Source organism: Epinephelus moara, chromosome 18 (genome assembly GCF_006386435.1).
Source record: "Epinephelus moara isolate mb chromosome 18, YSFRI_EMoa_1.0, whole genome shotgun sequence".
Lineage (NCBI taxonomy): Eukaryota > Metazoa > Chordata > Actinopteri > Perciformes > Serranidae > Epinephelus > Epinephelus moara.
In genome coordinates this window covers 3,156,214-3,169,334 of record NC_065523.1, presented here as the reverse complement: position 1 = coordinate 3,169,334, position 13,121 = coordinate 3,156,214, and the positions used below count along the sequence as shown (strand labels likewise).

General features: G+C 42.1%; 1 protein-coding gene across 1 annotated transcript in view; it reads right to left on the bottom strand.

Moving 5' to 3' along the window:
* Positions 1-11,625, bottom strand: part of rab11fip4a (RAB11 family interacting protein 4 (class II) a) — a 113,800-nt gene extending 102,175 nt beyond the window's left edge. The window contains exon 1 of the mRNA XM_050070247.1: positions 10,904-11,625. Coding sequence (XP_049926204.1) covers positions 10,904-11,056 — 153 coding nt within the window. The 5' untranslated portion in view covers positions 11,057-11,625. The remainder of the gene's footprint in view (positions 1-10,903) is intronic.
* Between the last annotated feature and the right edge of the window lie 1,496 nt (positions 11,626-13,121).

The following is a 13,121-nucleotide window of genomic DNA, read 5'->3' as shown; positions in this document are numbered from 1 at the left end:
CGTTCAATTAAGTTTTAACAGGTCTGACGCTACAGCTGTATCTAGGCTAACGGCTAACATGCTAACTATTATTTCTATGTCACTAGTGACTTGAAACAAATTTAGGACGATAGGAGACGGGTTGAAATAAACCGAAATTTCCCTTTAATGGGTTCAGTTAACTATTTAACCTGCAATTTCCTATGACCTGTATCCCAAACACACACCATGTGAAACTGTACGTGGGCAACTGTGCACTCAATGGGTATGGACTAGTAAGTGTATGTAACTGCGGACTTTTGTCTGTTTTTTTTCCCGGAGATATTGTAGGGCGGGACTTGGTGAGAAAATACCTGCTGCACAGCAATTTCCCTTTAGGAATCAATAAGGTTTTATTTTATCTTGTACTCCCGGCCTGTGAGAGGCAGCAATGCGCCGCAAGGCACCCAGACCACTGGAAATCAAACAGAAGAAGAATTACTTAGGTTTGTTGTAGACTGACAGACAGTACATCCAATCAGTGACAAGGAATCATTGTCCAATAGTAGCTACCTTTTCAGGTTTGAATTTCATCAAATGTTGTTTTGTTTTCCTAAATATTGTTTTGTCTTTGGAATTGTTGAGGTGTCTTCTGAACTGTTTTGTTTTGTGAAATGTTTTGTTTTTTGAAATGTTTTGTTTTGTAAAATGTGTCTTCTGAAATGTTTTGTCTGTTGAAATATTTTTGTTTTCGAAAATGTTGTTGGCTAAAATGAGCAATAGAAGACCCAAATGATGTTTTAATACAAAAGAAACAATGCTGGGGCGTCGGTGGCTTAGTGGTAGAGCAGGCGCCCCATGTACAAGGCTGGTGCCGCAGCGGCCTGGGTTCGAATCCAGCCTGTGGCCCTTTGCTGCATGTCGTCATCCTCTCTCTCTCCCCCCTTCACGCTTACCTGTCCTGTCCATTAAAGGCAAAATGGCCCAAAAAATATCTTAAAAAGAAACAATGTTTTTGCAGTACAAATAATGTACAAATACAGAAATAAACATTTCTTTAAAAAAACTGCATTACATGTGCTTTGATTAATATTGCATTGGTACTCTAATAAGAGTGCGTGCATGCAGTTTACTAACAGCAGTGTTAGTGTAGTGTAGAAAAACACGAAGAGTATAAGTGTTATTTCATACTGTTCACTGCAGTGATCTAATCACCACAGAAACGGACATTTCTGGATGTTTGATGTTTTCCAAATGAAAAAATGTAAATACAGGACTGATGCAATGAGCACCATCATACTGACTGTTTTCAGCAGCTAAGACGGATCATTTCATCACTTAGTAACTGACCAATCAGCTCATAGATTTCTCATGAAGCTCTCATTGCCATGGTGACAAGCAATACAGAGATGAGAGGAGTTGCAAGGGGGAGGAGGAAAATGAAGAAGTAGCTACCTCTTAGTACAACTGAGATATTTTTAGTAATGTGTTCAGGGTGCTCTGCCGACATGACAGCTTAAAGAAAAATCTACTCTTACTGTTACTCAGTGCATCCGGGTTTTAGCCTGCCTCCTCTACTACCCATTCCCACTTCTTCTCTGTGTTAAACTTATTTTTCTTCCAAGCTTGTGTTTTACACAGCAGTCTCCAATAACCTGGCGTGACTTTTTTTTTGCAGCCTTTGTGAAACACTTTGTAACAAGGATCTTGAAAAGTGCTCTATAATTAAAGATATTATTATTATTATCGTTATTATTATTATCATCATCATAATAATAACTAGTAGTAGTAGTAGTAGTAATAGTATTGGGGGTCCAAGCAGCGACACTCGCTGCTGGTGCCCTATTGTTTTTGTTCTCGTTCTTATTTGTCTCTGCTTAAAGTGTCTTTGTTCAATTGCAACCAAAATTGACAGAGACATTTTTGGATGCTTGATAACACATGTCGCAAATGGTGTTCAGATCAAGTCAAGCAGTGAGCCTGCAGGGATATTCAATGTCAAGTTGTGAGAAGGTATACGAAAACCCCATGTCCTCCTGGTGGCACAGTGAGTAAGTCACCTGCTCTGGGGATATAAACTTTCATGGCTAAACTTCCAAGGTCCTCAAGTTTGGAGCCAGTGGGTGGAGTTCAAAAGGCTGTCAGGAAACTATCTGCCCCCAGAAGATCTCCTGTTTCTGCCCATCTGTTGTGAACTCTTGTGGTTTAAAATTTGACATGGGTTTTCCTGTGCTACTTTTTCAATTTCTAATTAAAATTATCAATCTTCTGTGGCAATTTTAAAATACCCAATATATTCAATTCAATTAAAAAAATTTAATTCAATTCATAATTCATCCTGGGCATGTCCCCATGTATTTAAGATGGTTGTGGAAACACAAAAAATAAAACTATGATAATAATCCTCTCAATCAATTCCTTGTGTTAAGTTATACAGGAAAATGGGGTCACTTTTTTGTATCAGAATCAAAATCTGAATCAGAATCAGAATCAGAATCGGTTTTATTGCCAAGTAGGTTTTCACATACAAGGAATTTGGCTTGGTGTATTGGTGCATAGAAAGGAATATAAAATATATAAAAATATAGAATAAAAGTATAAAAAGGAAATACTATTAACAATCAAATATAAAAGTGCAAATAACAATAATAATAGTAATATAAAAAATATGTACACTGTAAATATGAATAGGGTTGTCCAACTGTGCAAATAATAGTTGTGCAAAGTACAGCTGTGCAAGTTTAACTGTATGCAGTGTATGACAGGTGAATGACCAAGATGATGAAGTCATGTCCGACTGTGTGATGGTTACAGGTAGGGCTGGGCGGTATATCGGTTTGTACCGAAAACCGGTATTTATTTTCGTTATGATATGAATTTTTCATATACCGCAATACCGGTGAATAGCCCAAACAACGTCCGGAATGTGCGCAGCGGGAAAGTGTTTCAGCGGGGACCCATTTCACCACTGCACACCACAGGCACGCTTGAGCGGGTGAGAGTGAGAGCATAGAAAAGTTTAGAGGCGAGAATGGCTGCCGGAGAGAGTCCTGAAAGCAGAGCAACTGTACAGATGACCCAGAAGAACTCATACCAAAAAGAGCAGTGTTTCCCCTATATGCAACTAGCAGCGGCGCACCGCCGTATCGCGCATGGCGGAGTTTCGCCCTGATGCGCGCGCACATGCACACACACACACACACACACACACACACACACACACAGACAGACAAAGCGCACACACACAGACAAAGCGCACACACACAGGTGAGCACACTAGAGCACGGCTCGGGACGCATTTTCCTGACCGAAGACGACCCGTCCCGAGTCCGAGACAGTTACGGCCGGGCTCCACCGGACACGTCAGCGGCGCGACACGTCTGCAGCGCGAGTCCCGTAGCAGTTTGCCCCCCAGTTAATCAGCGGCTCCACTGGCAACGGGAGCGGCGCGACAACCCCTGTCTATCGCGTGACAACTCTCTATTTTACGCGGCTCTTCTATTTTTGTCGTGCTACGCTCCCCTACGCGACCCTCCAGCAGATAAAAACTACATGAAATAGTGTGCTAAACGAGTACAATGTGTTTTTAAATGAATAAACCAGAGGTGATATGTGATGATTTTNATGTCAAGTTGGCCGAACCTGAGCAAAATACCATGAAATACCGTGAAACCGATATGATTTTTTCTTAAAACCGTGATATGAAAATTTTGTCATACCGCCCAGCCCTAGTTACAGGGGGGGTAGGGGGCAGAGTAGGTGGGGGTCTCTGGTCGTGTTGATGAGGCCAGCTGCAGATGGAAAGAAACTGTTTTTGTGGCGTGAGGTTTTGGTCCTGATGGACCGCAGCCCCCTGCCAGAGGGGAGAGTCTCAAAGAGTTTGTGTCCAGGGTGGGAGGGATCAGCCACAGTCTTTCCTGCATGCCTCAGAGTCCTGCAGGCATACAAGTCCTGGAGGGAGGGCAGATTGCAGCCAATCACCTTCTCGGCAAAGCGAATGATACGCTGCAGTCTGCTTTTGTGCTTGGCAGTGGCAGCAGCATATCAGATGATGATGGAGGAGGTGAGGATGGACTCAATGATGGCAGTGTAGAAGTGCACCATCATTGTCTTCTTCAGCTGCCGCAGGAAGTACATCCTCTGATGTGCCTTCTTTGTAAGGGACTGCCACCATACCCTCCATCTGGAAAATGGCTACCATAATCCCTGTCCCCAAGAAGCCACGGCCCACTGAACTCAACCAATACCGACCTGTTGCCCTAACATCCATAATCATAAAATGCCTGGAGAAGCTGCTGCTGAACACCATCCTGCCAGCTGTCAACCCACAACTGGACCCCCTCCAATTCACCTACAAGGCTAAGAGGGGCACTGAGGATGCTGTAGCCTGCCTGCTGCACCTCCTCCTGCAGCACCTGGATTCCCCATGCCACTTTGCCCAGATACTCTTTGTGGACTTCAGCTCTGCTTTTAACTGCATCCAGAGGCACCTGATGATCCAGAAGCTGCACCACCTCAACATCCCCACCCGACTGATTCACCTCATCCACAACTTCCTCACCAACAGGCAACAAGCAGTACAGCTGGGCTCAACCACATCTCCTCCCCTCACCATCAACACCGGAGCACCGCAGGGCTGCGTGCTAAGTCCTTTCCTGTACACACTCTACACAAACGACAGCATCAGTCCATCACCCACCACAAAATACTTAAAATACTCCAACGACACAGCCATCCTCGCCCTACTCACAGACAACAACTTCATTATTGACTACCACACCACAGTCACACACTTCACTCAGTGGTGTGAGGACAACTATCTGGACGTCAATGTCAATAAAACCAAAGAGCTGATAGTCAGTCCCCCTTCACCACAGCACCCCATTGTCATCCATAACCAACCAGCTGAAAAAGTGGACAGTTTTAAATACCTTGGAGTAACATTAGACAACACATTCACCTTTGATCAGCACATCATGGACATTCAGAAAAGAAGCCACCAAAGACTGTCAATCATCCGCATACTCAAAGGTCTTTATGTTGCTCCACATCTACTACTACTATACCAAAGCATCATTCAGCCAGTTCTGTTGTACTGTTCCACCTGCTTTTTCAACATACTCTCTCTCAAGAACCGGACCAAGCTTTCCAAAGTAACCAACACTGCTGCAAAAATAATAGGTCTCCCCACACCCAACCTCACTGAACTCAACAATAGGGCCATTACATGCATCTCAATTGCAATAGAACAGGACTCCACACACCCACTCAATGAACATTTAGCCCCACTGCCCTCAGGGCAAAGGTACAGGACTCTGAGGTGCAGGAGGGCCTGCTTTGGAAGAAGCCTGATCCCCTCAGTTATTACGGCCCTTAACAGCAGACCCCATTGAGTGTAACAACTGTTTGTGTGTCGTAGTGTTGTTCTTGCTGTGTCTGTCTATTGTTTTATTAATAGTTTTATTGTTGGGTTGTCAGGACGTCGTACTCGTCACTGTTGTTGCTGTTGTTGTTATGGTTGTTGTTATGTCAAACAAGTACACTGCTGTGAGAAAGAATTTCCCTTTGTGGACAAATTCAAATTTGAGCTGATGTTCAGCTCCCACTTGCGGTCCTGGGTGATGGTGGTCCCCAGGAAGCGGAATGACTCCACAGTGTCGACTGGGGAGTCATACAGGGTGATGGGGGTGGGCGGGGCTGGGTTCTTCCTGAAGTCTACAACCATCTCCACTGTCTTAAAAGCGATGAGCTCCAGGTTGTTCAGCCTGCACCAGGTCACCAGCTGGTCAATCTCCCACCTGTAGGCGGACTCATCCCCGTAAGAGATGAGTCCAATGAGGGTGGTGTGGTCCGCGAACTTCAGGAGCTTGACGGACTGAAGACTGGAGGTGCAGCTGTTGGTGTACACAATGATGTCTACTAGAGTGCTCAAGGGATGACATTTTCCTGTAGGCCCATGCAGAAGTTAGCTTCGCTTTGGTTACATCGTCAAAAAGTCTGTGGGATTTTTCAATACGATTTTGGACTATTGCGGAAAATAAGCTCCATGACAAACAGATGTTTATGATGCTTACAAGTTTTGCTAAGCAAGATAACTCCAAGTAGACGTTCAAGCCAAATTTGAAGAAATTCTCTCAAGGTGCTCAAGAGTTATGATGTCCTCAAGAATGAAACAGACACAAGGTCACAGTGACCTTTTTGACCACCAAAATGTAATGTCGGTTCATCTTTGACTAAAAGTGGACATTTGTGCCAAATTTGTGTGTTTGTTCTTCTATTGCCTTTATGGGAATAAGATGCACGCAAGGTCAAAGTGACCTTGACCTTGGACCACTAAATCAAAATCAGTTCATTGTTGAGTCCAGATTAACGTTTGTGCCATATTTGAATAAATTCCCTTAAGGTGTTCTTGAGGTATTGTGTTTACAAATGAACACTACTTCCATGATTTTTTTGAAGCCTAAATGCAATCACCAGAACATTAGGCTACAAACAAACTACACCACAGTCACATAACTTAATGCCGCCACCTTGAGGCTGTAAAGCTGTGTTTGGCTGATAATGATGATAATGTTCTGTAGTCTCATTCGGCCACTTGTTAGCAACAGCCTTTTTAAAGTCACATTTACTGACATAATTTATGTCATGGAACAAAACATGAAAGTGTTTTAAGCTTGTGTTAAACACAGGCCTTTTCAAAATTTGTTTACAAGACACCTTGAGGAATACAAAAAAATAAGTTAGAAAATTGTAACACTGGGCTGCAGTGATCACTGAACCCAGCAGTAGTGCACCTCAAAAGACGTTGTGTCTGAGAGGGAGAGAACTGGGAGAGATAAGACAACACGTATGATGATGATGACTGATGATCATCATATTGGGCTGTTTGGGTGCCCCCTTTGGCAGAAGTGTCCTACGTGCATGTGATGTGCTGGTTTTTTCCACCAACTTTATCTCAACATCAATATAAATCTTGAAATAGTACATTTTCTGAAAAATCACATAAGAAACTGTTAATTCGTAATATATTGAGACAGGAATGTTTGTTTCCACTTAAAGGGAAATTTCGGTTTATTTCAACCTGTCTCCTATCGTCTTAAATTTGTTTCAAGTGACTAGTGACATAAAAAAAAATAGTTAGCATGTTAGCCGTTAGCCTAGATACAGCCGGGGCGCATAGTAGCGTCAGACTTGTTAAAACGTAAGTGAACGGGCATACTTCAGGTGCAAAGTTAGTCCACTAAACAAGCTTTTTTTCCACAAAGACCGCCTCATATCGTTAGGATAAATGTCAGAGAACATATAGAAAACGACATGTAAACGTGTTGTCTTACCTTACCGGTGTGGTGCCATGTTTGTTTACCTTTTAGCTCCGCTTTCCAAAGCGCGGCCGAAATATCATGAGAACAAGCAGCAATCTCATACCGTGCCTGAAATCTCGCGAGAACAAGCAGCAACAGCTGGAAGGCAGAACCAGACAGTAGTCTGAAAAGTTCATTAATTTATTTTATGAAAGATTTATAGAATAATGGCTGACTTTTTGCCAGACTTCGACTTTGTGGAGGAGGAATTTGATTTTGCAGAGTTTGATGGCCGCCCTTATTTATCTGGGCCAGAATACACTGAGGAAGAGCTTCGTGAAATTGAAGAATGGAGGAGGAGAGAGAGAGAGAGGCGCAACAGGTAGAGGACGAGAGAGGAGGAATGGCTGCTGCAAGGCTGCGTAGCTCTGGAGATTGGTGGTGTACCTGTGAATGCTGTGCCCCAGTGCCCACAGAAGAGGAATGCCTCTGTTGCAAGGAATGGGACCGGTTGCAGCCTTATTTTCAAGGTCTGGATGTGACCGAGGACGAGACACCTCCACCTGGAGTAGTATCCAGCTGGGCTTTATCTAGAGCTCGCGAGATATATTTCGGCCGCGCTTTGGAAAGCAGAGCTAAATGGTAAACAAACATGGCAGCACACCGGTAAGGTAAGACAACACGTTTACATGTCGTTTTCTATATGTTCTCTGACATTTATCCTAACGATATGAGGCGGTCTTTGTGGAAAAAAAGCTTGTTTAGTGGACTAACTTTGCACTTGAAGGTTGCCCGTTCACTTACGTTTTAACAGGTCTGACGCTACTATGCGCCCCGGCTGTATCTAGGCTAACGGCTAACATGCTAACTATTATTTTTATGTCACTAGTCACTTGAAACAAATTTAGGACGATAGGAGACAGGTTGAAATAAACCGAAACTTCCCTTTAAAAGTTAAATTTACCTGACAGTTTATTCCATCAAGTTATGGAAAGATCATATGAAAATCCAATATTGTTATTAATAGCCTTGTTTATTGATTTGCAGTATTGCCCACAATGGCCTTAAACAACCGAAGATATTAAAGTAACAGATATCACCATATCTAGGGGTGAGGGAAAAAATCGATACAGCATAGTATTGCAATATTTTGTGTGGCGCTATTGTATCGATACATGGGCGCCAAGTATCAATCTTTTATTAGGTACATTATTCATTTTTGCAAATACACATTTCAATACAACTTTTGGTACTACAGTAATAAAATCAGTTGCTTTTTCGGTCCACTAGACGGTGCTGATGTTTTTTTTTTCCTGGTGACATCAGCAGAGGTCTCAGTCAGTGGCATTTGGGAGGAAGTTCATCGAAACATGGAGGTTCCCACAGAAAGAAATCAAAAATGCAAACGTCTGGACTTATTTTGGATTTTTTAACGTGGAAGGAAAGCAGGACTTGGATATGACACATGTGATTTGCAAGCAGTGTGATATAAGAATAAAATACTCTTGAAGCTAACACTAAACCCGCTCCACTGAAAAATCTACCAACATTGGGTACACTCAGCTTGACAAAACTACCATCCACCTCTAGGAGAGCTAAGAAAATAACACAGTCCATGACCTACTTTGTGTGCAGAAATCTGAGTCCATACTGCAATGTTGAAAATGACGGCTTTCGTTACATGCTCGGTCCCAATGTTTTTTCACCGACACAGCTGTACCCAAGCTCTACAGAGAAGCGAAGCATTAAGTTGTGTAATCTTTGGGTACAGCAGGAACAGTGGCATTAACTTATGATGCCTGGACTTCAAGGACAGTGGACTCATATGTGACTATAACAGCAAATTATCTCACAGAGAACTGGCGACTGCTGTCTCACATTCTCCAAACTAGTAGTACACGAAAATCACACCGCAGCAGACATTGCAGATCTCCTGCAAAATGCAGCACAAGAATGTAACAGACAGCGCTTCTAACATGGGTGTTCCCGTTCATTTAGTGGGATACATCACATTTTGCTGCAATAAAAATTATGGATGTCAGATGAACAGACTGAAAACTTGACAAAGTTTTCCTTTGGGGAAATAATTTGCAGTTGGAAAAAAATATAGTTTATCGTAATACTCAGCATATCGCGATGCATTTAATATTGCAAATATTGCATATTGTGACCTAAGTATCGTGATAACGTCGTATTATGGGTCCTCTGTTGATTCTCACCCGTAACCATATCAACAGTATGATTGTTGAATATTTCCTGCTGTTAAACTATAGAGTAGTCAGCTGGATCACAATTTGATGTTACAACATATTTGGCCAGGAATGCATAGAGAAATATAGGTGCATACTGGAAAAAAGACCAAAGTGTCTGCATAAACCTCACCCTGCAAAGGACAGGCCAGTGTGGTAGGCTTTTATACTAGGAATATCTCTGCTTATGAAATTCACATAATGTTACAGCAATATTTCTTAATGCCATTATCAGAGTTATTTGTCCCAAGTTCATTCAAAATGGTAATGGTTTATTTGTAAGCTTGGTGAGCATTACCTGGCCTCTCTCGTAATAGTGAGCTGGAACTTTTAAATAACATGGGAACAGAGCGCAATGCTTCAGTCTATCAGTCCATCAACCAATCAGTTCATTTATTTGTCACATGAAATCATAAGATACAAATCCAGTTAAATGTAATCCTGTCAGTTCCTTTAGTTTGTGCATTTAAAAAAGACTGCAATGATGAATATATGTTTATGATTGAGGAGTCTTAGGCAGTGTCCTCATTTAGGATCCTTGTGGCCTGAGGGTAGAAGCTCTTCCTGTGCTGCCGTAGTGTTTATGTATTTATTTACTTCATTATTATGTTTTTAATGTGTTCCTGATACATATCCAGAGACAGAGTGAAATCTGTCATACAGCAGCACAGCTAGCTAATGTCTGGGTAATGACTCACTAAAAACTAGCACCTCTAACATTAGCACACCTGTGACATTTACAGAAGACAGGTTGTCTGTTGTTGCCAGGAGCCAGTGGCGTAAGGTAGTTACAACAGGCCCAAGTGCACACTATTATGACGAGCCCCAGTGCACACTATTGTGCATATGTCTTCTAGTCACTAGATCAGAGACTCGACATTGTATAACATCAACATACATATTACCTAGCAATAATCATTGCATATATAACAAAAAATACCAAAGAAAATAAAAAAATTAAGAAACAAATAATTCAGTTTACCAATTTTAATAGAATGGTTGATTTATAGTCATCGAATATGCATATAATTTTGTTATAGATAAAGAAAAATAAACACGATTGAGATGGGATGTCTTTGTCAAGGGCATATAGCAAATGGCACTGCTTTTACTTTAATGAGAGTTCTTCTTTGAACACAGGCATATTTTCAAGGCGGCAGTCACTAATGGCCCATTCTCCACCCAACACATTGATGAAGGGCAACTTTCTCTATGGGCCCCCCCACCTCAGGAACCCAGTGCAGTCGCACTGCCTGTACCGTCTATATTTACGCCCCTGGCAGGAGCTAATACTGGCCATCAGTCACAACGTGTTGCTAATGAACCGAGCCAAGCTAGTTATACAGATACAGAACTGTCTGTCTGCATAATCCCCAGTCCTTCCCTGCCTCTCACCTTGTCTCCTTGACCGAACTGAAGACCGAGGTCCACCAAGTGCTCCACCCGGATGAAGCCGTCAGCATCCTCGTCACACACGTCGAAAACCTCCTTGAGCCTCCTCAGAAATTGTATGAGCTGCTCTTGATCGGGAAAAACGTGTCCTTCCATTATAGAGCTGGCTTCGTCGGCAGAGAAAGGTTTTTTCCTGTTAAAGAATGGCTTTGACGGTCGCCATCATTATTTCCGTCCTCAGCTCCACCGGACCGACTGCTGCGCAGCATCGCTTGTTCAAGAGGCGCGACAAGTTACGGAAAAGGGCGATGATTTACGACTAGGACACGGGGCATTGCGTCACAAACCGGTGCTAATTACAATCCAACTGTGTTTGCCCATAGTGCGTCTGCTGGAAAGAGATTTCTTTGTTTGACTAGGGGGAAAATTCACGGTGCGCCTTCGATTTTTGTCAAAAAGCCATGAAAACAAACTTCTCCATTTGGATGTGTTACCAGTCTCCGAAATAACACTGTGCAGCTGCTTCCACCTGAGATGCTCTTTCAGCAGTTTATTGAAGCTATCTTTCCTCTCCAGCTACACTAAAAACCATCTGATCACATAAACCTGTGAAACTGACCATTTCCTCCAAAATAAAAAAGACAATACATGATGACAAACATACAAATACTAATGGTATGTTTTGAGTAATCCGGGTTATCAAGGTTAATACGTAATCTGCGCCTGCAGAACTTCCCAGATGTGCCACACATTTTAGGAATATACACTGCTCAAAAAAATTAAGAGAACACTTAATCGTCAGAGTATAACACCAAGTAAGTTAAATTTCAGGGATATCAATCTGTCCATTTAAAAAGCACAAGTGATTGTGAATCAGTTTCATCTGCTTTGGTACAAATGAAGGAGCAATGGAGAGGCAAAAGTAAGACAACCCCCCAAAAGGAATGGTTTTGCATGTGGTGTCCACAGACAGTTGCTCTCTCCTTATCCTTCCTGACCGATTCTTCTCTAGCTACAGCTGAATTTCAGGAATTCAGTTATGCTGTTGAAGTTTAGAGGCTAGAAACTGAAAACTATGTCAGTATGAGAGTTAAGGAATCACACACTGATAGATATAGCCTAGTACTTTGATTTCTTATTTTACAGTTAATATTATTAATTATCTGATGTCCATAGACTAAAACTAATACTAGTGAAGTTAACATTTTGACAATTAAAACAATTCTGTTTTAATGTTTTATGTATCTATACGTCAGGCGATTCATTGTTCTTCAAATAGACTAGTTGTCCTTTTCTTTAAAAAGACAAATACACAGCTTTAATTTAAATGAGTACATTGATTGTGAGGGACAAAACATTTACTGAGAACAAGCCTTCTCAGGAGACTGGTGGGTACCCAAAGAACCCATTTTCATTTAGATATCTGGAGGTGAGAGTTCAAGGAACCCCTTTGAAAATGGCCATACCAGTTGTTCCTTCACCAAAATTTAGCCTAAATTTGACGTGCGTTTTAGCTCCCTTCCAGACAAGCTATGCCAAATGGTTGCTACCAATGGAGTGGGAACTGGATGTAGGGAAAACCAACATCCGGTTATCTGCAATAGCTTAATTTGTGGGTAGAAACAACGGTGGAGTCAAGAAGCCCTCAGGCATGTGGTGTTCCTTTTTGCTCGGATTAGAACAAGAAACAGCCATATTTGTCCTTCCGCAGCTTTTTCAACTGATGAGAATTTAATAAGGAGATGGATTTTGTCTATAAGAAGAGACAAGGGGGTGGGATTTACCACGAAGAGAAACAGTACATCTGTGTGTGCAATGCACTTCAGGGAGGAAGAGGTTGGAAATACTTGAAACCTCAGGCTGTACTGTCAAGACTTGACCTTTGACCTTTTCACATCACCTTGAAATTTGTCAACAAGACAAACAACATCTGCAATTATAATTTTAAGCAAGAAATGAGTGACAGGTAGAAAACACACTGTTCAGGCTCCATAGGAGCAGTTCTAACAGGCACAAGACCATTGCGTCATGCACAAACGGAAGTAGAACGGTTGCCACTTTGTGAAATGGACATATAGATACCTCAGGATGTCTAATTTTCACTATTTACGCCACAGCCTTTTCATGGGGGATGGTTAGGAGGCCAGCAATTGTACTGGTGGCCATCTCTAAGGATGAGTATCGTTAGGATTTTATCAATAATATTATTCTTATCAATACT